The 27,517-nt window shown below is 56.5% G+C and overlaps 1 protein-coding gene and 1 long non-coding RNA gene across 9 annotated transcripts; both read right to left on the bottom strand.

Annotated features, from left to right (window-relative positions):
• Window positions 1-8,377: 8,377 nt before the first annotated feature.
• LOC125612149 lies at window positions 8,378-10,019 on the bottom strand. Its single transcript, XR_007342489.1, has 2 exons — window positions 9,834-10,019; window positions 8,378-9,235 (listed from the first exon to the last, which is right to left on the bottom strand). It is a non-coding gene; the product is annotated as an uncharacterized LOC125612149 (long non-coding RNA).
• A 3,521-nt stretch (window positions 10,020-13,540) lies between these two features.
• Window positions 13,541-27,465, bottom strand: Slc22a11 (solute carrier family 22 member 11). Of its 8 annotated transcripts, none has more exons than XM_048789086.1 (10): window positions 26,510-27,413; window positions 25,524-25,627; window positions 23,022-23,176; window positions 22,774-22,942; window positions 21,224-21,347; window positions 20,141-20,256; window positions 18,136-18,350; window positions 16,928-17,088; window positions 16,118-16,321; window positions 13,541-15,412 (listed from the first exon to the last, which is right to left on the bottom strand). In XM_048789086.1, exons 1-10 carry the CDS (start codon window positions 26,900-26,902, stop codon window positions 15,110-15,112), a joined length of 1,944 nt encoding a protein of 647 aa, XP_048645043.1. In that variant the 5' UTR covers window positions 26,903-27,413; the 3' UTR covers window positions 13,541-15,109. The 8 variants fall into 8 exon arrangements, 6 of the variants coding, with proteins under 6 accessions (XP_048645043.1, XP_015333675.1, XP_048645045.1 ...); XM_015478189.2 differs by having other exon boundaries at window positions 16,928-17,036; window positions 26,510-27,358; XM_048789088.1 differs by lacking the exon at window positions 26,510-27,413 and adding an exon at window positions 25,868-26,198.
• Between the last annotated feature and the right edge of the window lie 52 nt (window positions 27,466-27,517).

Genomic DNA, 27,517 nt, shown 5'->3' with positions numbered 1-27,517 from the left:
TCTGCCTCAGGGAACCCGGGCTCTGCGCCCGTGGCTGCGTGCCACCCCCCAGGGCCCCTGCCTGCCTCACAGGGTGGCTGTGGCCATGGGTTGGCCCAAGAGCAGGTGGCCCCGGGATTCCCCTGTTCTTGGAGCCTCCAGCGGCGTGGGCTCGGGGACACATGTGTCCCCATGCCTCCTAGCCTGTGGGCTGCCATCACTGAGGCCTGCATCCCCTCTGCCGCTACCCTCTCCTGAGTCACAGTGGGGCTTTCTGAGTTCACCAGATGCCCTGAGCTCAGGGTGTCCACAGCCACCTTGGCATGGCCGAGGCTGAGGTCCCCACAGGTGCCTCCCTGGCAGCTTCCCTGTCTCAGCTTTTAGAGGCTCCATCCTTCCAGCTGCTCAGGACGACACCAGGGGGTCATAGGGGAATCCCGCCAGTTCACCTTCAAAACTTGTCCGGGGGCCAGGTGCAGTGACGCTCTCCTGGGATCCCAGCAGCTTGGGAGGCTGAGGCAGGAGGATCGCGAGTTCAAAGCCAGCCTCAGCAACTTAGCGAGGCCCTAGGCAACCTAGCAAGACCCTGTCTCAAAATTAAATATATATAAAAAAAAAAAAGGCTGGGATGTGGCTCAGTGGTTAAGCACCCCTGGGTTTAATCCGCGGTACAAAGGAAAAAGCGTTCAGGAATGCCACCCGATCCACGGCGACCGTCTTGGCCCGTCGGGGTGAAGCTCCTGGGTCAGTGCAGTGGCCTCTCCATAGACTCCTTGCTTCCACCTTTGAGCCTTTATGGAATATTCTCCACCTGAAGAACAGGGGTTCTGGTTCACTCCAGTCAGGCCACATCACGGTTGTGCTCAAAACATGGCCGCACCTCCTCACCTCTCTCAGAGTAAAAGCCAATCTTTACAGTGACGCTGTTGGGCCAGCCATTGCCTCTCCAAGCTCATCTCTAGTCCTTGCTCTCCACACATCAGCTCCCACGACCTCCTTGCTGTACTTTGTGCCACATGCATGTCTGCCTCAGGGCCTTTGCACCTGCTGTTCCTCTTGCCTGGGCCCCTCTTCTCCCAGAGATTCCCGTGGAATCCTGAGGATTCCTTCAAGTCTGTGTTAGGAAGGCTTGTTCTCAGCATGGACTTCTCTGAACTCCCTGACTAAACTTCATCTGCCCCCATCCTTGGCACCCCCAGTTCCATTTCTTACATCTTTTGTCTCCGTTATACTTACCACCATGGGTCACAGTACACGTTACTCATTCATTTGTTTCTGTTTAGCTTCCTACCATTTGAATGGAAGCTCCTTGAAGGTGCAGATAATGGCTATTTTGTTCACTGCTCATCCCATCACTTGGCACATAGTTAGCACTCAAGCGTGGATTAAATGAGTAAATTAATTAATGAGCAAATGCTTGAGTTACATAATCCCAATGTAATCCAGGATCCATTGGAACCAATATCCTCCTTGTGGGGGCTACTCAGTTTCAGGATCCAGCTTCCCAACTTGCTCTTTAGTTGAATTCATTTTGCTTTTTAAACCTCCTATTAAGATTTTTATTTCTCCAATCATGGACGTTTTATTTTCAGAATTTGTAATTTTCATTTCAAAATCCCTATTTGGTTCTTCCTATTCTGACTCTACCATTATTTTGGTTCTGCCTGTTCTTGTTTCCTAATTTCCATTTCTTGTTTCATGGGCACACTCATTTCCTCACTCTCCAAGAGGATTCAGAATGAGCTTTTCTGGTTGCTATGGAGACCCATTCACAGAGTAGATTTCACAGCATGTTGACGAGGTGCCAGCTTCTGCAGGGAGCCCTGGGGATACAGCAGGGAACCCAGGAGATCATTCCCTGACTTCCTCTCATGCTCTGTGGGAAGGCCTGCCCGTGGGGGAGGGGAAGCTGGCCAAGAAATACACGAAAAGTAGTGAGTATGCCACGGGGAGCTACTAGGCCACATAAAGGGTAAAGAGTGAAGGGGGCAGGCTGGGGCTGGGGCTCAGTGGTAGAGCGCTTGCCTAGCATGTGTGAGACTCTGGTTTCGATCCCCAGCACCACATAAAACTAAATAAACAAAATGAAGGCATTGTGTCCATCCACAACTAAAAACATTTTTTAAAAAAGAGTTTAGGGGGCTACTTTAAGCAGTGCCATCAGGGGAGACCTCTCTCTGGGGGTGATATCGGAAGAGACCTGAGTAGGTGAGAGACAAGACACACAGCTGGAGAACACTCAAGGCAGAGGGTGAGCCTGGGCAAAGGCCCTGGGGTACGAATGTTCTTGGACACTCAAGGAGTGGTAAGGGACTCAGTGTGGTCAGGGTGGAGTGAGCAGAGAGAGTGGGAGGAGTTGGGGGCGACCAGCTGCAGGATCAGAACCCACAGCTCCTACAGCTCTGATATATGTATTAAAAGACCCCTGGCTTCCATGAAGGAAGGGGCCGTGTGGGGGAGGGGCCCCCAGGAGCTGTGGGGTCAGGCAGGCCAGCAGTATTGGTAAGGGGCTCAGGTCCGCACTAGCCCCGGGGAAGGAAATGCTGGGTTGGGATGCTGTGAGCTTGGCATGGCGTGAGCCATCCGGGCGGGGGTGTCACGGAGTGACTGGGAATTACTAGGGCATGAAAGGCATTTCAGGTCACAGGGCTGGATGAGTCCACTTTGGGATTGACCTTTCATAGCCAGGAGGGGTGGTTTGAGGCTGAGCCTTCCAGTCTCTGGTTTTGAGAGGTCAATAAGAGAGGCGGGGCCAGAGAGAGAGAGAGAGAGAGAGAGGTGTGTGTGTGTGTGTGTGTGTGTGTGTGTGTGTGTGTGGTGTGGAAAACCAGGACAGCCGGGTTCCAGGAGCTGGATGGAGAGCGTTTGACAGGGTCATCCACAAGGTCAAGTCTGGGGGTGGGGGAGATGAGGACCGGCCGGGGAGCCGCAGCGTGGACTTCTCCAGTGACCATGGCTTGAGGGTTTGCTGTGGACTAGGAGTGAAATCCCCACCGGCCTGGGTTCCTTGAGGACTGGAGGAGAGGAAGCAGGATCAGTGAATGCAGAAACACATTAAGAAACTTTGTATACGGAGAAGCTGGGAATCGGGGAAGTGGTTTGAATGGAGCAGACTGATGCTAGCTGCTATAACAAGCAACCCCCAAATATATAACGGCTCAGACACCATAGAGGTTTATTTCCGCAGAGGTTTATTTATTTTGTTAATCAGTTAGTTATTTTTGTGGATCGAATCCAGGGGCACTCTACCATTGAATTATATCCCAGTCCTTTAAAAAAATTATTCTTAAGTTTTAGGTGGACACAATGTCTTTATTTTACATTTATGTGGTGCTGAGGATCGAACCCAGTGCCTCATGCATACTAGGCAAGCGCTCCACCACTGAGCCACAATCCCAGCCCCCCGAGGCCTTTTTTTATTTTGAGACAAGGTCATGCTAAGTGGCCTGTGCTGGCCTCAAACTTGAGGTCCTCCTGCCTCAGTGTCCTGAGCTGAGCTCACTGTGCACCACTGTGAGCAGCTAGATGTTTAGTGGTGGGTTTTTTTTTTTTTTTTTTTTTGGTGCTTGGGTCTTGTGCCTGCGAGGCAGCCCTCTACCAACTGAGCTATGTGCCCAGCCTAGAAGTTTAGCTCTCGATGGTGTAAAGTCCCTAATGTGTGTTGCTGCTCAGTGGGCAGCTTTCTTCCATGAGGTTTCCGGGACACCGGCTCTTCCCGTCTGTGGTGCTCCTGTGTATCCAGCCATGGGGGAGAAGGGAGGACAGCCAGTCACCCGCACTTGGACCATCCTAGCCCGGAAGTGGTGCACGCTGGTCAGGTTCCCGTCCACTGGTAAGAGCTGTCCCAAGGACTCACCTCGAGGGCAGACTGCGAGGAGGTGGTTCCTGGCTGGGCCGATGCCTCCCAGCCACAGCTGCAGACTCTGGAGCAAGTGTGCGGGTGGACAGAGCCTCTCCAGGGCTTGCTTGTGGCGCACACCTGTAATCCCAGCTGCTTGGGAGGCTGAGGCAGGAGGATCGCGAGTTCAAAGCCAGCTTCAGCAACTTAGTGAGACCCTGCTATATAAAATATAAAAGAAAGGGCTGGGGATGTGGTTCAGGGGTTAAGCACTCCTGGGTTCAATCCCCTGTACAAATAATAATAATAATTCCGAAGTTCTGCGTACTTTTCTAGGTCTGTTGCTCCTAAGCCTGCTTCTCTTCCAGGCCTGATACTCCCAAACTCCTGGGAAATCTGTAAATTTACCTGTACACTGTCAATGACCCCCAGGAAATAGATTAAGCAAAGGGAGATGACAATGTTGAGGACTCTGTAGTGTAGGGGCCTTCCCAGCACTGTGTACTGATCGGGCGATGGTCGAGAGCCACCCGGGGACTGGGTGTGGATGATATTGCGCGTCGCAGCCTAGTGAACAGGTTAATCTGGAGTCAGGAAACCTGCAGTGGACATTTCCTCTGGTTGACCGCCCACACACATAGTGAGCCCTATTTGGCTCTGCTGGTCCTGCACAGCACCGGAGATGGGGTGACCTGTCAACCTAGACGCCCAGCCCCTCTGAGATGGGGTGACCTGCCCAGATGCCAATCAACCTGCTGACTGCAAGATGTCAGGACGCAAGACTCCGCCCGAGAAGCCTTCCCCCTGCCTTTGATGTGCCCCCTTGAGTGACCCCCGGGAGCCATTTTTCTAGTTGTCCATCTCCAGCTCCTGTGTGGACTGGACCCATCAGGGCTCCATCTTCAAAACTCTTTCTGACTCACGGTCTTTTGCTCTTCACTGATCATTCTAGACTTTCATTTCTCAGGAGGCTTATCCCCCTGAGCAGGCGAGAATCCCCTGGCGAGGTGCTGGCTACCCCGTGACAGGTAATGGAGGCTCCCAAGACTGACCAGACCACCGGGACTCATCTCGGGGTCCTGCCACCTTCCCATACCCACCTTTCTCCAGGTTTCCTTTAAAAGAAGAGCCAGGAACCCCCAAACCAGCTCACTGCAGATGCCCCCCCTTCTCCCTTGAGTGAGCCTCTACTTCTAAATAAACCCTCCTCCGGGTCTCTGACTGGCCCCAGCTGAAATTCTTGTCTGTCCTGTGGCGATGGCTGACTTGAAAGTGAAATCGTGTTGGTCCCATTCTGCGCGGACGTCCCGCCCTGCGCACCATTGGCCCCTCTCAGCCCACTCCCGTGGAAGCTGACCCCTGACCCGCCTGCGCCCTGACCACAGGGCTTTAAACCCCCTTCCTGAGTGGCCACGGGAGGTGCCTGTTCTGAGAACTTGGTGGCACTTTATGGAATGGGTCTTGGGGCTGTACCTGCCTCCCCCGCCCCCCTTCTCTGTGGCTTTTCTGTTTTTAGGTGGCCCCTCCGCCGCGTTCAGTGCCTCGGGCTTCAGAACTGCCTGCTTGTGGCTCCCCGGCCCTGGCCACAAGAAATCTTTGTCTTTGCCTCAAAGACCCGGAGTTTTCTTTGGGGTTTGGGATCGCGTTGTCATAGTGTGTGCCAAGGACCCTGCGGGGGACGGAAGGGAGGTCGAGGAACAGGGGAGGCCCTGGAGCAACGTGGGTGGAGGAGACAGCGTTGTTGAGAGGCCCAGAGCTGGCCTGGGAGCTGGGGTGTGGTCGCCACCACCAGGGCCGGCTTTCTGAGAACAGGCCCAGGCAACTCTTTGTGGACCTTCTTTTTCATTCCCGAGTGTGCACAGGGGACATCTTCCTGGATAGTGCAGCAGGATTTTTGTGATTCCTCCCAGTCCCCAATGTCCTGTGGTGACAGCAGCTGCCTCTGGTCCCAAGCCAGACAGGAGAAAGGGCCGGAGGGGTGCCGACTGCCAGTGACTCAGCAAAGCCCCGAGCCGGCCTGGGCCAATCCGGGCAGCCTGCTGGAGGAGGTGGCCACCAGCCTGAGTTCCTCCAGGGGCGCCTGCCCGGGCTCGGTGCCCTCCAGGCTCCCCAGACCTACAGATCCTCCATGTGAGGTTGGAGCCTCCTCTCCTCCCCGCCTCTCTGGGGCGAAAGAGATCTCCCTGAGAAGGACTCTGCCAGCCGGGGGCCTGAGGTCCTTGCTGGGAGCTGTAGGCGGCTCCCTAGGTCCAGAGAGGCCAAGGGGCTCCTGGGAATGCTCTTTGTTCCTTTTGCTGCCTGGGCTCTGTCCCACGGAGCGTCTGCCATGTGTCCCTGTCCCTGGCTCCAGCAGGTGGCTGTCCCACAGTCTCCTGTCCTGGAGGACCTCTTGCCAGTCCCACCTTGAGCCAGGTGACAGGACTCAGGTCGCAGTTGCAGGCCTTCTAGAGCCCCGAAGTCCCCAACAAGGCCAGGTGCAGGGCCAGGGCCAGGCAGGTGCAGGGTGGCGGTCAGCACCAGCCCCATGGCGCCCACTGAGCTCCTCATGTGTGAAAGGGACACGTGCACCCCCTTTGCAATTTGTCTTTAGGACGTGAAGGCGCATCCTGTCTCCAGCCACCCAGGAGAGGCCGCGCGAGTCTTCTCCCGCGGCTCTAAGGGGCGGGACCCCCTCTTTTTCCGTGGTACTGGGGATTGAACCCCGGGGGTGCTCTACCCCTGAGTTACACCCCCCCCCCGCCTTTTTTCTTCTTTTTTAAATTTTAAATTTTGAGACAGGTCTTGCTCTTTGTGATCCTCCTGCCTCAGCCTCCCAAGGTGCTGGGACTGCAGGTTGTGCCACACGCCTGGCTTCTTAGACCCCCTTTTACAGAGGCAGAAATGGCGTCGCAGAGTGGTGAAGCCAGGTCTCCCAGTCCCTGGTGGCAGAGTGGGGACCCAGCCCCCGTCCTGCCCGAGGGTCTGAGTCTTTAACTAACAAATTTGACTGGAGGCTCATGGGACCGAGAGTGTGAGGAGCCACCGAAGCCACAGACAGGGTCCCTGCTTCAGCACCAAATCCCCCTCCTTGGTGGGGCCCTCGTGTCCTCTCTCCTGGGCCCCAAGGCCCATCCCATCTCCCTAGAGAGAGCCTCGGGTCGGTCACTGCCACGGAACCCTTGACGCCTGTGCCCCCCAGGCCGCCAGCTTGGCCCTCCTCCCTCTGGACCAGTAACAGGTTTTCCCAGACAGACACAGCCTCCTCCCCCAGCTGACTTCTCCACCCCTGTGGCCCGTGTGCTGCCCCGGCCTGGCACCGAGGGGACACTGGGTCGCCAGGACGCTTCTTCCCGTTCTGCAGCATTGCTGGGACCCTGCTGGAATCCAAATGCGTTTTCCTCCTGTGGCTCCTGGGAGCAGGGGTGGCCGGCCACCTGTGTGCCTGCTGCCTTCCCAGGGGCAGTTGGGTGTGGAGGGTGGCATAGGGCATCTGGCTTGGTACCAGTGGGCGGGTGCTTGGGGCTTGTGGTGACTGTCTTCTACTAGTGGCTTTAATTGGCCCCCTGTGTGTGCTGCCATGGACCTGGAGACCCTCTCCCCGTGTCCCCAAAGCCCCTGCCGGGGTGGCCTGCTCTAACGGTCTGTTGAGCAAATCCGCTGGAAATAGGTCAAGGAGAGGGCCGGGCAGCTGGCTCTGCTCCCTTCCCTTTCATGTGCCCCACGGCTCCTGCCAGTCTGGCCTGCCTGCTCCAAAGGGACTTCGCTCTCCTTGCTGTGTCAAAAAGATCCTTCATGTTAAAATTCAACGGAGAGATGTTAACCAGCCGTCGGAACCGGGCTGTCAAGACGGGAGTTGCTCAAACAGGTTGAACTTCGCGCCGCCCTGTGTTCTGCAGAGGGTCCTGCCCACAGCCCACAGCGACCTGCTGGCACATTTGAACAAGGCAGGGCGCAAATTCTGCCCCCACCCGCTGGGCCGCTTCCCAGCCTTGGCCAGGCGCGGGAGCCGCTGGCCAGGTGGAATCCCGGCGTCCCTCCTGGGCTCACGCGTGTCAGCCGTATTCTTGGGGCTGTTGTTCGGAGGAGCCATGTGAAGTGGATTTGAGGACAAGTCTAGCTGGCGGGGGGGACGCGTGATGTGGATTTTGGCATAAACCCTCTCATCTCACCGGAAAACACGGTGGCAGGATTTGGCTGGCAGCGTGTGCCAACAGTGTGAGTAGGAGCGTTCTCTGCTTCTGTGGGTGGAGAAGCCACACTGAGATCAGAGTAACCCGTGCTGGCCTCGCCTTTAACAAGCCCCACAAATTCTCCTGAAGTGAGAGGCAGTGTGGTCCAGTGGTTATCCACACACAGGCTGGTGTCAGGCTGCTTGAATTTGAATCCCTGCCCTGCCCAGGCTGTGTGGCCTCGGGAAAGTTGCTGAACCTCTCTGTCTCAGTTTCCTCTCTTGGGGATGATAATAGTTCTGATCTCATTATGTTCTTGTGAGGACGAAATGAGCACAGGTAGATAACGTAATAATAACTTACAACAACAGTCTCCGACAACAGTGAGGGCCGTGGACACGTTGTTATTTTCATTCCATTATTTTAAATGATTTTGGACAAGGAGGCCCAGGGGAACCGCACACACGAGCCCCCTGAGGCTGAACCTCAGAAGGGCTCCCAGGGAGCCAGGTTTGGCCCGGGGTCAGATCTGTGTTTGGAAGACGAGGCCCCAGACCATGCGCCACAGAGTGAGACGGTGTAAATCTGGGTCGAAATGTGACTCATCCTTTCACATATGGCTCCTGCGTGCTCGGTGGTTTTAGGAAGATCTCTTGTTTTTCTTATTTTCAACACAAGAACACCTGTGTCGCAGATGTCAGGAGGGTGGGCCTCTGAGGGCTTCCTGCGATGGCTTCGCCCCCGTCAGTGCTGCTGAGCAGAGCCCAGGAGGGTTTGGGGCACGGAGTGAGGCTTCTTGCTCCTGGTGGTTCCTGTCCCCACGGGGGTCCCTCTCAGCCTCAGCCTCTTCCTGTCTCTCTCCTGGCCTGGTCTGTGAAGGTCAGTCCCTGGCCTTTGTCTATGGGGACACACAAGCACACACACAGGCCGAGGGCCACAGGTGTGTGGGCACCATTCACCCACACCCTTGGTTTTGAGGACACTTGGTTTTGAGATGGGGGCGGAGGGATGGCAGGTTCGCTTGGCCTCTGCACTCTTCATCCAGCAGTTACCAAGACCTTGAGCCAGTCTGGGACGTGGTGAAGGACAAGACCAAGCGTCCTGCCTGCACGTTGGGGTGGAGTGGGGGGCACCACAGGCTGACTGCTAACTTGAGGAGACGGAGGCTTGGGACGGGGCGTGGTGGCGCGTGCCTGTAATCCTGGTGGCTCGGGAGGCTGAGACAGAAGGACCTCAAGCTCGAGGCCAGCCTCAGCAACTCAGCAAGACCCTGTCTCAAAACAAACAAACAAAATGGGCTGGGGGATGTAGCTCGGGTAGAGCAACCCTGGGTTCAGGAGTCACCAGCAGAGACGGGAGGGCCGATGGCCAGGAAGGCGTGGCCGGGGAAGGGGCGAGGGCTCACAGCTCACACCGGAGGCCGGGGAAGAGCGGAGCATGGAGGGGAGAGCAGCCCCACAGGGGACACTATGTGCAAGGACCCTGCTGTGATGGGGGCCATGACACTGTGAGTCCAGTGAGCCAGGACGAAGTTGGCATGGGTGGACGCTGGTCACTCAGGGCCCTGAGGGGTCTCTTTAGCATTTGGGATCGAACCCAAGGTGGGGTGGGAAGCAGGGGGACTTGGTGAGCTTAATTAGAGTCATCACAGGCATGAGAGAGGGAGGGCTCACGGACAACCCCTAGCCTCCACCTTTAATGGCTGAGTGGAAGTCGAGGCCGCTGACCCAGATGGAATGGCCTAGAGTCTGGGGGAAGGTCAGGTTCAGCCTGGGCCTTGAGGAGGCTGACCCCCAGGGAGGCAGCTTAGGGGCTGCTGGGTCACAGCTGGTGCAGGGAGGTCCTGCTGCTGCAGAGATGTCCCTTACCCTGGGAGGCTGCTGGAGGGGTCCTGGAAAGGAAGCAGCTGGGGGCTGGCCAGCTGCTCTGGCCAGAGTGTCCTCATGTGGCTCTGCTGGAAGGTAAGCACGGCTTGGAGCCTCCAGACATATTTGATGTGGTCCAGAGGCTGGGATTTACAGTCCAGCTGACCTTGAACATTGGAACAGTTCACATAAAAATCATATCTCCTTTGACTTAAAAGTCCCCGGGCTCACAAGCTCCATGGCAACAGTGGGCTAGACCATAGTGGCCATTGCCTCTGCGGCAGGGGCTGAGCTCCACACTGCCCCTGCAGGCCGATCCTGGCACTGCCACCCTGCGGCAGTGCTGCGGTTGGACACCAGACTTGGTCCTTTCCCACTAATTCCCTAGCTCCCTTGCTGGACCCAGCTGCGGCTCTGCCTCTCCTGCCCCACTGTGACTCCTTCTCTGGGCCGCGGCAGTACTCCATCTTCTCTTGTTTATCCTGACCTTGACAGTTTTGGAGAACAGTGCTCAGGTATTTTGTAGAGAGATCTTCCGTTTGGGTTTCTGCAACGTTTTTCTCAAGGGCTTTGGGGAAGGTCAGTAAGGTGGCCGTCATCACACCCAGAAGTTCAGGCTCCACTGCATGAATGTCCAAGGGTACCAACAGCGATACTGCCGAGCCTCTGGGGACCTTAATTAGCGTCATCACTGTGGGCGTCCTGAATCCCACGCCTGTTCCTCCACAGCCAGATGTGGCTGGAAAAAAGACCCACACAGAGCTGGGGGTGCGGCTCAGAGGTCGAGCACCTGCTCAGCATGTGTAATGCCGTGGGTTCCACTCCCAGCACCAAAAACATATTTTTTTAACGTATAAAATTTCTTTTAAAAAAATATTTATTTTTTAGTTATAGGTGAGCACAATGTCTTTATTTTACTTTATGAGGTGCTGAGGATCAAACCCAGTGCCTCATGTATGCTAGGCGAGTGCTCGATCTCTGAGCCACAACTCTAGCCCAAGGATCAATTTCTCGAGTAGGATCAACCATACATGTGACACCTGTGTACACCCGCGAAGCCACCTCCACGAGCAAAGCCACAGACATCTCCCTCCGCAGTCCAGCTCCCTGGGCCGTTTGTCCTTCCCCTCCCCTAATCCTGGCAAACACTGATGGATCACCGAACACTAAACACGCCTCTAACACTGATCGCTGAAGATCAGTTTTCATTTCACCCGATTGTTTGTGAGCATAAAAACATATGCATAGAATTCCACCGTGTGGAGGTGTCCACCTTTGTTTCTCTAGTCACCTGTTGATGGATACCTGTTGCTTCCAGGTCTCAGTCATTGCAAATAAAGTTGCTATGAACATTCAATACAAATTGTTGCTTGGGCCAAGCTCAGTTTATCCTCGTAAATATTCGGGAATGGGAATGACCGGGTCCTCTGCTGGTGGATGTTAAATCTTATTTTTCTTGTGTGCTGGGAATGGAACCAGGGCTTCACGCAGGCGAGGCGAGCCCCCTTCCACCCAGCCACAGCCCTGGAGGTTAAACCTTTAAGAAATGGCCTCCCTTTTTATCCAAGTGGCCATTCTACTTCACGGGGCCACAGTTGTTCCATGTTTTCGCCAATACTCGGTCTTTCCATTTTTCGCCGGCTGCGTGGGTGCGAGCCGGTGTTGGCTGTGGTTGGATTTGCATTTTCCTAGCGATGTCGCGTCTTTTCCTGTGCCTATTGGCAGGCGCCCATACATCCTCTTTGGGAGGCATCTGCCCAGGACTTTTGCATGTCATAAAAATGGGATGGTTTTGTTGTTGAATTGGAAGTGTTCCTCCAGCTTCTTGAAGGGAAGTCCTCTGTCACAGAGTGTTCGGATGTGTCCCCCAGCTTGTGGCCTGCCAATTTATTTTTGAAACAATGTCTTTCAAAAAGCAGAGTTTCTACTTTTTAGGGAGTTCCATGGATCATTTTTTCCTCTCATATTTTTTGTGTTGTATTTAAGAATGTTGGCCAAACCCAAGGTTGCTAAGATTTTCTCCAGTTTTCTTCTAAAAATTTTTATAATTTTAATATTTACACTTAAGTCTATGATAGGGTTAATTTTTTGCTATGGTGTGAATTAGCGCCGAGTCCCCCCTCCCTCCCCCCTTTACCTATGTGGCCACCCAGGGTTTGAGAATCATTTGTTGAAAAGATTATCCTTTCCTCATTTAATTGATTTGGACACAATTGGAAAGTCAGTTCACCATATGTGCATGACTCTGCTTCTGGTCTCTCGCTGTCACATGAATAAACCTTTCTGGTGCTGGGGATCCGACCCAGGGCCTCACCCTCGCTAGGTGAGCTCCATCACTGAGGTTTGTCCACAGCCCTTTCTTTCTTTTTAATTATTTTGGGCTAATCCAGATTCTTTGCATTTACATATAAATGTTAGAATGTGCCTGTCAATAGAAACAAAATAGTCTGCTGTCAATTTCGTTGGGATTTCTTTCTATCTATAAATTTTGGAGAATCGACATTTTGATCACACTGAGATTTTTAGTCCCTGCTAGACAACTATGTCACCTGCAAATAAGGACAGTTTTGTCTCCTGTCGGATTTGTATGCCTTTTATTTCCATTTCTTGCCTTGCTGCTTTCACTAGGCCAGTGTTGAGCTGAGGTGGTGAGGTGGGGACCCCCTAGCCTCGTTCCTGATCGCACATTCAGTCTTATGGAAAGAAATATGAGGTTACCAGCTGGGTATGGTGGCCTGTGCCTGGAATTCCAGCTACTTGTGAGGCTGAGACAGGAGGATGGCAAGTTCAAGGCCAGCCTGTGCAACTTAGTGAGACACTGTCCCCCAGAAAAGGTGGACACTGGGATGTGGCTCAGTGGCAGAGCACTTGCCTGGCACATAGGAAGCCCTGGGTTCAATGCCCAGTACTACAAAAAAAAAAAAGTGGTGCTACCTCTAGGGCAGCAGAGTGCCTTCCTTAGGGCCACAGATGTCCTTTCTAAGGGTGAGGAAGTTCCCTCTCATGCCTATTTGCTGAGTGTTGTGTATCAGGAATGGATTTTGAATTTTGTCAAATATTATTACTGCATCTATTGAACCTAAAAAGTTTGTTAGAATTTAATTTGTTAACCTTGATTTTCAAACGTCAAACCCACTTTGCATTCCTGAGTAAAGTCCACGTAGCCATAATGTCCTTTTTGCAGTATGTTATTGGAGCCAACTTGCTCACTGTCAAGACATTGTGTGTCTTGGGCTGGAGGCGAGGCTCTGGGGTAGAGTGCTTGCCCTGCACCAGTGAGGTCCTTTCATCCCAGAACTGGAAAAAGAAAGAAAGAAAGAAAGAGGGGGGGGGGGGGGAGGAAGGATGACTGTGTCTGTGTCCATGGACGATATTGGTTCGCAGTTTTCTTGTCTTTTTCTGGTTTAGCATTAGGGTGATACAAGGCTAATGGAATGAGTTGGGAAGCGTTACCTCTTTTTCAATTTTCTGGAAGAATTTGTGTCGAGTTACTATTATTATTTTTTTAAAAATGTTCTTATAGTTGTAGATGGACACCATGCCTTTATTTTATTTTATTTATTTTTATGTGATGCTGAGAATCAAACCCAGTGTCTCACATGTGCTAGGCAAGCACCCTGCCACTGAGCTACAACCCAGCCCCCAAGTGACTATTATTTTTTGCTGAAATGTTTGACAGAATTCACTAGGAAAAACATCCAGGATGGGAGTTTTTTTCCATGAGAAGGTTTTAATCATAAATATAATTTCTTTAATAGATTCAGGGGTAACAAGGTTACATATTCCTCTGGAGTGAGTTTGGGGGTGAGTCTTTCAAGAAATCTGTTAGTTTCACTTAAGTGGTTGAATCTATTGGTAGAATATTTCCCATAATAGTCTCTCTTTGTTTTTTAAATCAACTTGCATGCAAAAGGCCCTGAGTTCAATCCCCAATACCAAAAAATAAAAAATAAAAATAAAATAAAATAAATTCATTGTAATTAGTTGTTCATCACAGTAGAATGCATTTTGACACATTGTATACAAATGGAGCTCAACTTCTTCCTCTGGCTGAACTCGGTGCAGAGTCCCACCAGTGGTGCAATTACACATGTATATAGGGTAATAATAGTCTGTGATTATCATTGTAAAGTCTGTAGGATTTGCTTTCCCTTTTGTTGGTAGTAGACATCTTTTCTATCTCTTTCCTGATGAGCATAGCTAGAAGTTTAAACATTTTATTGATTTTCTCAAAGAGCCAACTTTAGGTTTCATTGACTTTATTATTTTTCTATTTCTCTGATTTCTCCTATTTGTTATTTTGTTTATTCTGCTTAATTTAGGTTGAATCAACTTTTTTTTTTCTTTTTCTAGTTTCTTAAAACTTGTGCTTTCTTCTTTGACTCATGGATTATTTAGAATTGTGTTACATAGTTTGAAGAGACTTTCTGGTCCCAAAACATCTTTCATCTGATTTAAAGTCTTTAAATTATACTGTGTGTGAGATCATGTTGGGGACCTTCAGGGGCTGCCCAAGGAGAGACCTGTTGTGGGGGGGGGGGGACATGTGACCTGCATTCTGAGTCACTGGAGGGTTTTAAGCAGAGAGGGGGTTTGAACTGTGTTTCTAAATAAGCATTGAGGCTGCGTATGAGGACGGTGCGGATGTCAGGGACCAGTCAGGACCAGAGGCGACGGAGGCATGGATCAAGGTGGTCGCCACAGAGAAGGAGAAGTAGATGGATTTGGAGTGCGAGGAGGTAAGACTGATTGGTCTGTGTGCGTCGCATGTGAGAGAAGTCCCTCCTTATGCGGGGACCAAGTACTGTTCCTGTCATCTCTACCCCAGTGGGGGTTCCGTTCCCTGCCCACCAGCAAACAGGCCAATCACACCCACCTATAGGAACCAGGAGCAGCCCACCCTCTCCGCACGACAATGCCGGCCTCCCACAGTCCCGGCTGTCCTTGGTGCAGGACCTCTGTGTGCCGTATGGAGTCGTCTTCCCTGGACTATGAAGGTGCGTGACTAATAAAGTGCTGTCAATCCAACTGACCCGTGTTTGGCCACCCCTGTGATCCCCGATGGATGGGTAAACAGTTCCTTATTCAGAGTGGCACAGCCCCTGTGTGGCAGGCGGCTGGTCCAGGGTGGCTGGGCTGGATTTCAGACCCCACCTGCCTCTTGGCTGGGTGCTGGTGCAGGACGCGACCTGCGCACCTGTCCCTGGCACCTCCTCTAGCAGGCTCATTTAGCCAGCTCCGGCCCATGCTGGGAGGGAGGCCCCAAAATCATTTCCCCTTCACAGATGAGGGCTCTGTAAGTGGTGGGGGTGAGGGTGGAAGCCCGTCTCCAGTCGGGGTGGCTGAGTAGGTGTGTGAAGTGTGGGCGTGGCAGGGAAGGGAGAGGACCCGCGGCGTCCATGGAGCTGACCGAGGCAGCCAGGCTGGGCGAGACCACCTGGCTTCCACCCTCGGATGGGAGAAGAGGCAACTCTGTCCCCAAAAGTTTTTTTACCAAAGGGCTCCACACGGCAGATTTCTAGAGCCAGGTGCTTTCTAGAGTGACCACTTCTTGCTGGTCGCCCCTGGCCACAGCTGATGCCCTAGAATAGTCCAGAGAGGAGAGTGGGGGTGAAGCAGCTGCAGCACGGAGGGCGGGGCTGGGGCCGGGTTAGGGAAGGGGAGCCTGCGACTTTAGGGCTTTTCCTGTGCTGTGTCCCCCAACCCAGGACAGTGCTCAAACAATAGGCAAGGGCCATCAGCGAAGTAAGTCAAAGAATGAATCAAGGCCCTGCTTCCGCGGGGTGAGCTGTGGCACCTCCACCTGGCTTCTCGGCAGGCCCTGGGGGGGGGGGTCTGGCTACAAGACGGAGTGGGGGAATGTTCCCCTCCTTCTATTCTCGGGAGGAAGGTATGCAGGTGGCAGGATCTGCTCCTGCAGGGTGGGGCAGGGGTGTGGAAAGCACTCACAGTGCGTCCCTCTGGCCTGGCCTTGGTGGGAACAGGGGACCAGGACCAGGGAAGACGCTGTGGGCCTTCTCGGGTGGGTTTTGGTGAGAGGTTCCGGAACCTGCTTGGGCGCTCGCCCCAGGCTGGCTGGCAGCTGGGCCTGTCCCTAGCCGTCACCTTTCCGGCCTAAGGTGCAGCTGCAGCCGGGCCAGGACCCTGGGCTCTGTCACTTCATCCCTCCCACCTGCCTTTCTGCCCATCAGCGGGAGCAGCCTGTCATCGTCCCCGCAGGGTGGCTGTGGAGCCGAACCCCAGCCCGGCTCCATCCAGTCCCTCCCCGGGTGGCCGCGGGCACTCACTGACTCTCCAGGTCCTGGATGGTGTCGGGGAGGGGCAGTCCCTGGGTCTCCGGGAGAGAGAACAGAAGCAGGCTGGACACGATGGGGATGGCGCCGTAGGAGATCGGGGGCAGCAGGGGCAGCGCCTGGTGGGCCATCCTGACCAGTGGGCCCACCATAGCTCCCAGGCGGCCTACCGACTGCAGGAAGCCATCCGCGGTCATCCTGTGGGGAAGGGGGCCCAGGGCCACGTCACGGCTGCCACTGCAGCAGCGGGGTGCCGGGGAAGGGCTGCAGAGTGGCCCTCCTCAAGGCTGCCCGAAATGCTGCCTCCTCCACGGGCCACCTGGATTTTCCCATCTGGTCCTTTAGGAGACTCTGCAGGGTCTGTCATTCCTTTAGGTGACCAGGGCTCACCTCAGCGCTCCTGGGAGGCCACTGAGTTCAGGTTTCCCCACGACAGCCACAAACTTAGTAAATATTCATCCAAAACACGCTCAGGAGAGGACGGGCAGACGCGAGAACGGGCGCACCACAAGTGGCCCCACGAGCTGCTCCCGCCCTCTGCCAGGCGAGTCTGTCACCCCAAGCCTCAGTCTACCCAACTGTCAACCGTGGGCTGGTGCAGGCTCCAGAGGCCGGTCCTGCAGCCTCGGTCTGCCGAGGGGACCCGAGGATGGCAAGCCCCAGGCAGGAGGCCCCAGTCCGCCTGTCCTGGGAGGTCCTTCCCGGCCCTGGCTGTGGATCCCGGGGTCCCTCCCAGGGCCCTCCTGGGATCCCTCTCTCGCCCTGCCCTAACCCTGACGGCCCTTCCAGGCACGCCCAGCCTACCGCAGCGGGGTTGGGAAGAGCTCCGTCCTGTAGACGGTGAGGCAGGTCAGGCTCATCCCAAAGCATCCTTTCCCCAGCACAGCGAAGGCCACGCGCAGGGTCTGCAGGTCTGCGCAGAGGAAGGGGGCAGTGGGTCTGCACGAGGGGCACCCCGAGAGCTGCTGGCTGAAGCAGGGGGCTGCGTTCTCCTGCCAGCCCCCGGCAGGGCTGATGCAGGGCCAGCCACCAGAGCCAGGTGGGGACAGTGCAGAATGAGGTAGCCTGGCCGTGGGCTGGGCCTCTGGGGGCAGCTGGCTGTGTAGGAGAGGCCACCAGGCCCCTGGTAGGTCCTGGGTGTGCCGGGCCCCAGAAGCCATCTCACTGCCTTGGCCTGTCTGCAGGCACCAGGGCGGGGTGTGGCACGAGCCTGGCAAGAAGGTCCCGGTCTGGCTCACTCTGCCAAGGGCCTCGACTTCCCCTCCCACCCCTGGTCACGAAGGGCCTCGAGGGCTGGGTGTGGCTCTGTGGCAGAGCGCGGACTAGCATGGGTGAGGCCCTGGGTTTGATCCCCAGCACCTAAGGAAAAAAAATAGGAAAAATCTTCTAAACTGTCGGTGAGATCCCACAGAAAGGCTTGGTCTTTGGATGTGCTCTCAGTGCGGCCTGTCACTGGGCGCTCGGGCTCCTGCTGGGGCCTGCGGGGTGGGACACCGTCTCCCTCCTCCTCCATCAGACCCTCCTGGCTGCCGCGGGCATCCTCTGCCTCCCTCCCGGTTCTGGGGCTTCACAGCCTCATTCAGAAAGAAGAAAGGAAGACGGGGCCCTTGGCAGCTCCCCAGATCCCTGCACACGCCTGACGTGCTGTTTAATGAGAGAAGAAATGCATGTGCACGCACGCACACGCACGCACACGGCTCGCACAACGCACACACCCACTGTGCTCGGTGCTCTCTCCGCCTCAGTGTGAGCAACAGCTCTACCCGCCGCCGTCTGTCTCGCTAGCTGAGTGACCTTGGGCACCAGCTTGGCCTCTCTGAACCTCAGGGGCAGGGCTGGCTGGGGGCACTGGATTCCTGAGCCACGGCAACAAAGGCGGCAATGTGTGACCGTCAGAGCTGGCGGACAGTGACTGTGGCCACAAACACGCTCCTCTCTGGGGCTGGGGGAGGGGAGGAGGCCAGATGGCCAGTGCGGTGGGGTGGGCAGGGAAGCGGGTCCCTGGGCCTCACCTTGTGGCACCAGCATGTTGGCCAGGATGGAGACGCCGGCCAGGGCCTGGGACCCCGCCAGCGTTATGCGGCGGCCAAAGAACCTGAGCGAGAGGATGGTGGTGGCCCGGCCCAGGAAGTCCACGGCTCCGAAGAGGGCCTGCAGGAGGAAGATGTCCCTGCCCAGGCTCTGCAGGTCCAGGACCAGCCCGTAGTAGGAGAACAGCAGGGAGAAGCTGCGGGCAGAGCCAGAGGTGGGTCCCGGCCCACAGAGGAGAGGGACCCCAGCCCCCGAGTCACCTCCCACCACCCACGAGGTCTGCCCATCAGAGCTTGCCATGGCCAGAGCGTGAAAAGCTTGTCCAGTGCAGGACGTGTCTCCCAGGGCCAGGCTTGCCCAGAAAGAGGCAGGGAGGCCACGGCCTCCAGTCCACACCCCGGGCAGGGTGGCAACGGGCTGGGGCGGTGCCTCCGGGGCTCCCTGGCCACTGACCAGCTGGATGACCTGACGCTGTCTTGGTTGGTCCCAAGGCCAGTCTCAGGGTCTCCATGGGTCAAGCTGTGCTGCCCCTTCAGTGCCCCCCAGCCCCTCTGGCTTGGTTTCTAGAAGCTAGTCACACGGACGGGTCTCCAGATGCTACATCCTTGAAGTCTTGAAAGACAGGACACTCACCCGGTGGGTCCCCAGGGGACTCTGCAGCCAAGGCTCCTTCAGGGCAGAGGTCCCGTTTCCCAGCCCTCGGGAGTGCTGTCCTCAGCTGGTGGCTGCGGCCCACAAGAGCCCCAGAGGCTGGAAGAGCCACCCAGCCCCAAGCTCCCCCAGACCCCTGCCTGCCTCCCTCCTCTCCGGTGGGCTCCTGGGGGCAGCCCCAGCCCTGGAGTCCCCAGGCATCTGAACCACAGAACCTGAGTTTCCACCCTCTGGAGGTGGGATTTAGATTTACACTCAGCCCCACGGTGAGGTGAAATTAACCCCAGCCCCTTTTAAAATCTGTCCCCATCCTCTTAGGATGGCCGCTGCCCTCAGCCCTGCCTTCTGGCCACGACTACTGCGACCCAAAGCCGGCAGAGCTTAAGGTTTCTATGTAAGTGTCACTTGAAGCCAGCATGAATGGGGCCCAAAGTGGCCAGGACACTCAGGGATCTGGAACCTTCCTCGGTAACAGCTGGATTATCAGCTGAAACCCAAGAGGGTCTCGGCTCGCAGCCTCCGTCTGCATAACGGAGGAAACTGGCCGGAAAGGAGGGAGCCTGGAAGGTTTTCTGAGCGGGAGTGGAGGGGGTGGGGGTGGGGAGTGGCCCTGGATGTTGGCCTCCTCCTAATTTATCAGAAAAAATTAGGCTAAAAATAAAAGAGTTTAAAAAGCATTTGATCCTATTCTTTGTCCGAGGTGGTGAATATTTGCTGGAATAGCCCGTATGTAGTTATATACAGCACAAAATAAACTTTTTCCCTATCTTCAGTCTTATTTCAAAATAAAATTCTAATCAAACCTGATCTTCATTCTTAATAAGCTGTTGGACGTCACTTCAACGGAATTTAAGGGGCTTTTGCAGGTCCCAGGTGGCCCCGGGCCCCAGGCGGGGCCTCCCTGGAATGGGGCCTGGTGGTGACAGAGCCCATGTGCGGGGAGGCCGCTCAGTTTGGGTTCTCGCGCCAGCTCCACCATCAACACAGGTCCCAATGCCTGTGTTACTGAGCCTGCTGGCCTCCACTTTCCCCCTCCGTGGAGTGGGGTGCCCTGAGGGGAGAGGCGATGCCCGCCCGGTTGCCCTCCGGGGGTGCAGCTGCTGGGATAAGTCTCCAAGGCCCACAGCAGCCTCGGTTGGTCCCTGGCTGCAGCCTGACCAGTGCTGGCTCCACAGCTGGCCAAACCCAAACCAGCCTCTGGGTCCCTTCCACCCTCCCTGCCTGCCAGGCCTCTGGCCTCCTGGGCACTCCTGTGAGGCCTGAGGACACTGTGTTGCCTGGACACCAGCCCATGTCCCGGTCCTGTCTCTGGGAGAAGGGACCAGGACAGCGTACTTCACCATCAGCATGGCACAGGTCCTCCAGCGGAGCATTGGCACACGGAAGAGGTCCAGCACTGACCCATGGTCCTCTGCAGAGGCCATCTCTTCTTCCATGCTGGACATCAGCACCTCCAGGGAGAACAGGGCACAGTGGTGTTGGGACAATGGCCCTGCCTGCCTCACGCCTAGAGTGGTGTCCAGGTGTGGGGAGGGGTGGGCAGATGGTCTTGGCTTCTGGACACTGGTGTGCCCAGTGCTAGGGTGCCATGGGGCAGAGAATTTTCCCTCTGGACCCCTGACGTTTCCCAAGGCCACCTTGCCTGAGCGGAGGAGGGGCCTCTGGCCCCTGTCCATCTCCGTCCCCTGGCTGGCTCCAGGGCAGGCTTGCTGTAGCCAAGCCACTCCTCAGTGCTCCCCGAGTGTCCACCCTGTCCTCCTGTGCCTCTGGTCCGGCCCACCCTGTCTTCATCTCAGCCCCACCATGACTTCCTCCTTGGAAGCCTGCTCGGTCCTCCCACCCCCAAGAGCTCAGGGTTCCTCTAGTCTCTGCAGCATGCCCCCATCTGACACCTGCTTTCTGGAAAGAGCTACCTTTAAATAAGCACAACCTGTTCCCCAAATACACTAGAAGTGCCAGGAGGCAGGTGTGCAGCACATTCGGGCTGGCGGTGGGTGGTGCAGGTGATAATGAGGGTGTTTTGTTTTGGGTGATGATGGTGAGGATAGTGATGACGGTGGTGAAGTTGATGGTGGTGGTGGTAACAGTGGTTGTGATGGGGGTGATGGTGATGGTGGTGATGATGGTGATGGTGGTGATGGTGACAATGGTGATGTAGTGATGGTGATGGTGGTGATATTCATGGTGACGGTGGTGACGGTGATGGTGGTAATGGTGTTTGCATGGCTGTGGAGATGGGAAGATGACGGTGTGGAGGTCGGTGTTTGTAGAGATGCTGACGGCTGTGCTGTTGGTGGAGTGGGTGGAGGCGTTGGGAAATGGTAGTGGGATGGTGCTGATAACACAGGGGGACACCTCAGTGGATGTCCTTTCCCAGGTCAAGTTTCACACTGTGGGTCACAAACAGCAGCATCTCACCTCTATGGTCAGCGTCTTTTTGGCCTCCTTGTGGCCGTTTATCTTGGCCACCTTCTTGAGTTCCTGAAGCGCCTGTTCTGGTTTGCCCCTGATAATCAGCCACCGGGCAGACTCTGGCAGCCACCTGTTGAGGAAGCAGGTGCTTTGGTTGGGACTTGACTGTCCCTGTCCCCACTGGGACTCCCTGGGTCATGGGGGGAGGGGCAGTGGGTGGCCGGGCCTCCAGCTGGATGGTACCAAAGACAGACAGGTTTTTCCTCTTGGGTGCTTCCAGTGCCAGGCCAGGAGGCTCAGAATTGGGTCCCAATGCCTGGCCACCCTCAGATGCCGAGAACCTTCCCACTTGAGCTGTGCGTCTGGCCAGGATGCCTGGGCAGGGGAGGTCCCCAGAGGTGGCCACCTGTCCAGTGATTTGGGGGCCACTTCTCTAATAGAATGGCCACGTGGTACTGAGCTCATTTTTGTTTAAGGCTCATTTAAAACATCCCCAGGCAGAACTGAGCGACTGCCCTTCCCCAACCTCAGGGACAGATGGGCTGGGAGAAGCATTTCCCTAGTGATTTGCCCCGTGCACCGGGGCTCGGGTGCAGGGTAGCTGAGAAGGACTTCTGGAGGAGTCTGACACCGTGGTTTCAAGAGGCAGCTTGCCAGGGTTCCGATCCGGTCTCTGGTACTCATTGACTGGGTGACCTTGGACAAATGACCTTTGGGCCTCAGTTCCTCTTCTGAAAACAGACCAATAACTTCATCTTCCTTATTAGAAGACATGTTAATATGCCCCTGGTGTTGTGAGCCACACCAGGTAGGCACCGGCCCCACGTGACCAAGGTGACCTAATCTGTACAATTATGGGATGGCCGCCTTCCTTCCTGTCAATCCTGTTTACAGAATACAAACTCCATGACAGTGGTGACTTTTTGTCTGTTTTGGTCTGATGTCTGGCCTGGAGCAGGAGCTCAGTAAATATTTGAGGGCGAGTGTCATCCTCTACCCGCCCACAGCAGGCTCATCAGTGCCCGGCTCTGCCGGGCTCCAGCTCAAGAGAACTTACGGTGACACTAATTTGTATTTGTTCTCCTGAGTCCCCTCCCCCAGTCCCCACACAAGCAGGTGTTCCCAGACCTCAGGGATTTCTGCAGCACCAAGAAGCACAATGACAATGATGTGTTTTCCTAGCCAACATCGGTCCTCATGACTTGATGTCAAGTGATTGGAAGGACTGACCTGGTGTTGGGGATGGGTGTGAGCCAAGGAAGTCACGCCACCCGCAGCCCAGCCCAAAGGCAAAGTCTGCTCTGGGACTCTGGCGGGACTCCGGGCCGGTGGCCCCAGATCTTCCCATTTTCCAAAAAAAAAGGTAGAAACATTATTTGTCTTTTTTGAAATGTCACCGGAAACTGCCTGGTGAGCAGGGAGGGCCCAGCTCATGTCATCGCCATCTAGGGCTCCCCACAGGTCAGGACCGCAGCTAGCCAGGGCAGTGGAGTGGGAGGAAGGGACTCCCTGCCACCCCGGGTCCCCCTCAGGAGGACACCCCACCCTGCACTGACCAGGATATCAGGGAGATGGCAAAGAAGGGCACGGACACGGCCAGCTGGAGGTCCCTCCAGTCCCGCAGGGCGAAGGCCAGGCCGGCCAGGGCCATCTGGCCCGTGCTGAAGGTGCATCCCAGTATCGTCATGGAAACAGCCCTCTTGTGGGTCGTGGTCCACTCCACCACTGGAAGGCGATGCAGACGCACAAGTGAGGGTGTGCCCTCCCCCCTACCCCAGGGCAGGGGCACCCCCAAGGGACTCACTCAGCGTTGACAACGTCAGGATGATGCCCGCTAGCCCGAAAGCGCTCAGGAACCTGAGGCTGCAGTAGATGAAGAAATTCGGGGAGAAGACGGTGCCGGTGCTGGCCACGGCCACCTGCAGACAGCACCAGCTCAGCATCGGCTTCCGCCCGAACCTGTTGGGGAGACAAGCAAGCAGGGCCTGGAGGACGAGGACGCACGGCAAAGCGCTTGCCTTTGAGGGCCCCCCGAGGTCAAGGAGACTGGTGCAAAGCCTTCTGGAAGCTTCTGGAGCTGCTGGGAGTGCACACGGAGTACTGGTCTCCATACACCAGGTGCTGTGCCCTCAGGGGCAGTGCGGCCCGTGGTCAAGAACGTGGGCTTTGGTGTCAGATGCGCCTGGCTTTGAGTCCAGCGCTGCTCTTCCTGGGTGACCTGGGCACACACTGGGATGTTCATAATGACATGCCTCATGGGTTTGTTGTGAAAATCAAAACCCAAGCAAGGGGGCTGTAGGAGTAAGGAGGCCAAGTGCACATGGCCCTAGGCAAGCCAGCCCGGTCCTCACCTGCCCACGGGGACAGGAAGTCCCAGGAGACCAGGCCGACCCCCATCCTGGTGCCCGGGCTCGCCGTGTCCTCCAGACCAGCCCAGCCCCAGATGCGACTCATTCAGTGCAATTGCAGTGCACACTGAGCAGGTGGAGCTGGGGGCAGACCTTGGCCTTGCGTGTCTGCACAGCACCCAGGAGCGTGGACACCAGGCCCAGACCAGGAGACCCACAGATCAATCCCAGCTTGGCTTCCAGTATAGATGGCCCCCAGGACACAGCAAGTCCTGGGATGGAGTCCCTGAGTGTGGAACCCGGACCACTTGCAGGCTGCCTGGGTCCTGCTGTGGTCAGGACAATATAGCACAGTAATGACAACTCTGCTGGGCTCCTTGGGGACAGGACGGCGCCTTGGTGGGTTGGGGTGTTGGGGGGGATAGTGCCTGAGCTTTTGTGCTGCCTCCTAGACCTCTAGATTCAGGGCCAATTAGGTATGGTCAGCAGTGGGCGCCTGGCCCAGCGGGCGCAGTGGAAGTGGCTGGACTAGCTTTGTGTCCACCTGGGGAGGGATGGATGGGCAGGTACAGGCTGAGCTCCCTGGTAGGTGGGTGGCAAACCAGGAGTGTGGATGTTCTGGAAGCTTAGAGAAGGAAGGTCATCCAGAGAGCTTTCCTCTCAGCCTCAGGTCTGAGCGTAAACTTGACCTGGTCAGAGGAGGCTCCAGTCCATCTGCAAATCTGCCCTGTCCTGGCCGGTTCTTTCCTGCCTGCTCTGTAGCTGCGGTACCTTTCCGTGGTGACTCACTTACTCATCTGTGTCCTGGACAAGCTGAGTGCTCCCCTCCCCGCCTCCTTCCCCACCCATTTCTCCTGGAGACCGAGTGTGTCCCTGTGCCTGGCAGGTGCTTGGCCCACGTGACATGTCCAGGGGAGGCCTTGGGACTGGAGGACCAAGGGGCAGAGGAGAGGCTGGTGGGGAGGTGAGGGCCGCTCGGTGGGGGAGGGGAGCGGCCGTGGGCAGCAGGCCTGTGGCTGGCTGACCTGAGGGTGGGGCAGTGGGACATGGGAGAGGGTTCACTCCGGGGAGCCTGGCCAAGGTCTAAGGGACACCTAGAGCAGCCTCTGGGTTGGAAGGGACGGCCAGGCAGCGGAGGCACTGAGGAGGCAGGAGGAGGAGACCTGGAGGGGCGGGGGTGACGAGCAGCTGTGAGGGACAGGGACCCCCATGCAGAGCTGGCCTCCCACTCACAGGAGCCAGGAGCATGTGGGCCCAGAACTGTCCCCATGTTGCCTGAGGGAGGAGGGCTGAGGGGACACCCCATCTCAGGACACACAAGACAATGCCGTTGGGGGGTGTGAGGGGCAGGATCTGGTCACTTCAGAGGCAGGAGAGCAGCCCAACCAGGCCTGCAGGTCCCCCGGCTCTGGCCTTTGTCCACCTCTGCAGGCCTGTGTGACACAGGACATGGCCCTGACCACTGGGCAATGCAGCCCTGGACACAACTGACGCCCTCTGGCTTCTTCCTCTCTGTCAGGCTGCCCTGCGGGCCTCTGCTGGATGCCACTTCCTCTGGAAATCCCTCCACCCCCCATCTGAGTCCACCCCGTCCTGTCCCCATGACCCCTGCCCATATTTCTGTTCCACTGCACGTCATGAGCCCGGAGTTCAGAAAACGAGGAGCCTGTTTCTCTCAGGAGGCCGTTGGCTCCCGGGGGCAGGGCGCACAGCCCCTGGCTCACAGTAGCTGCTCAGGGCAGCTGGGTGCCGCGGCCGAGGGTCGAGTCCCACCGTCCAGGCTACAGCACGGAGGCTCAGATGTCAGGTTCTCGGGAGTCTCTGTCCCTGCAGCTCAGGACACAGGGCAGATCTAGGGGCTCCATCTCCTAGGGAAGAGGGACTCTCATCTGGTACCTCTGTGCCTTTGGCCTCTGTGATTCTGTTTTGAGGGAGGCCAGAGGGGGGGAGACACTCACCGGTGGGAAAGGAGGCCCCAGAAGAAGAAGCCCACCAGGATCCCAGCCATGTAGACGGACTGGCCCATGGGCTTCAGGCCCCGGGAGCTGCACACCAGGTCCCACTGGAAGAAGAGGAGGAGGCAACTGTCAGCCACCCACCATGGGTCCCTAGCTCCTGGTGGCAGGCCATGGCGTGGGAGACGGGTCTGCTGGCAGTGACCTCAATGCTCCAGGGTCACCCAGCTGCACAGCGGCACGGTCCTCACAGCTTTGCTTGCCAGGTAGAGGCCATCATAGGACCCTCCCCCCACGACCGAGGGGAGGTTGGGACCAGAGACAATCATGGGAACAGTGACTGCCACCTAAAGGCTGCAGCGGGAGGGTCTGCTCTGCCCACGTTCCTGGTTGAAATGCCGACGGGACACCCCCAGGGGCCTCCTCATCCACCAGTGACCCAGCCCAGGTCCAGACGGGGGTCACCACAGGCGGCCAGGAAATACGGATGGAGTGATAAAAATTCTTCGCTTGGCCAAACCTTGGTCATTTTCCTGAACCTTCTCCTAGGCCCACCTGGGAACTTCCGGTACTATCTGATTTTAGCAAAGCACCCGCCAAGTGAGTTTAGCAAGGACATCCCACTCTGAGTATCTGGCGGTTCTTCAGCCTCCTCCGCCCCCTCCAGTGCCGTCTGATGGCCTGGCCTGACTTGGCAGGAAGCCTGCAAGGTCGGTTTAGCCACAACCCCCCTCAGCCACTGGTCCTCCCAGTTCCTCGCCTACACGTCGCCCTTTTATATTTGGACTGAGCCCAATCTCTGACCCTATCACAATGTCCTGGGTAAAGTCTTCCTTCGGGCACTTTAACAAATATCACCGAGTAACTCTTTAACATGAAAGAGTAGCCCGTCGTGTATCATCAGCGACACAGGCCACTGGGTCCTCAGCTATGGGTGGGTGGCTGTCACGGGAGGCGAGCCGAGCAGGCTGATGTGGGGAGTCCCTTACCTTGGTCACAATGGTGGAGGTGAAGCTGCTGCGGTCATAGACCCAGCCGTCCACACACGGCTCTGTGGCGGCCTCGCTCCAGTTGGTGGCCGTGGCGTTGGGGTCCAGGAGCTGCCACTGTGGCTGGCGGAAGCGGAGACACTGGTGTGGCTGCTGGTTGGGGCCCCGTGGGATGGAGACAGCCAGGAGGGCTTCAAGGGAGAGGTTTGTGGGGGTCTCGGAGCCATTGTCCAGGGCGCGGGCCCAGCAGCGGTGGTCCGGGACGGCAGCGGAGAAGTTCTCCATGAGCAACTGGGAAGGCATCCAGATGGCCGGGAGCAGCAGGGTCAAGACCTGCAGGGCCTGGAAGAGGCCCATGCCCCCGGTCCCCTCCAGGAGCTGTTCAAATGCCATGGCAGAGCCGACCCTGGTGGTCAGTGGGCAGGTAAGGGCCTGACCTGCTGCTTGGGACCAGTTGCATATGCAAGATCCAGGTCCCTCGCCCTGACTAGGCCGGGGAGGGACAGTAGTCCTGTAACTAGCTGAGCCAGTCCAGAGAGGTCCTGGAATGGCTTTGAGGGAATTCCTCCTTATCCTGTCTCCAGCAGTGACCTCTCGGTTGTCTCAACACTCCACAGAGGGGACATCAGCAGAGATGTCCACAGTTCCCCAGCCACCTGGTACGTCTGCTCCAGCCGCCCAACAAGTCGGGCTCCGGGAGGGCTGAGCCACCCTCCGGGTTCTCAGGCACCAAGAGGGAAAAGTCAAGTGGATTAATAATAATAATTTCTTTAAAAAGACGCACAGCTGTGGTGTTACTGAATTACAGTTGTGAAGGAATCTCTCCAGACTGCTGCCTCACAGGGTTGGTTAAAGTTTAACCTCAGCGTGGGCTCCAGGCTCGGGTGTGAGGAGCGGGGTGCAGCGTGCCCGCTGGTTGGATGAGCTCATTCTCTCGTCCTGACCCTTCCCGACCTTCTCCGTGGGGCCTCCCAGTCGGGAAATCACTGACCTGACCTGAACCCATTC

The sequence above is a fragment of the Marmota marmota genome, unplaced genomic scaffold (assembly GCF_001458135.2).
Source record: "Marmota marmota marmota unplaced genomic scaffold, marMar, whole genome shotgun sequence".
NCBI lineage: Eukaryota > Metazoa > Chordata > Mammalia > Rodentia > Sciuridae > Marmota > Marmota marmota.
Note: the sequence above shows the minus strand (reverse complement) of the source record. Positions and strands in the feature narration are given on the sequence as shown.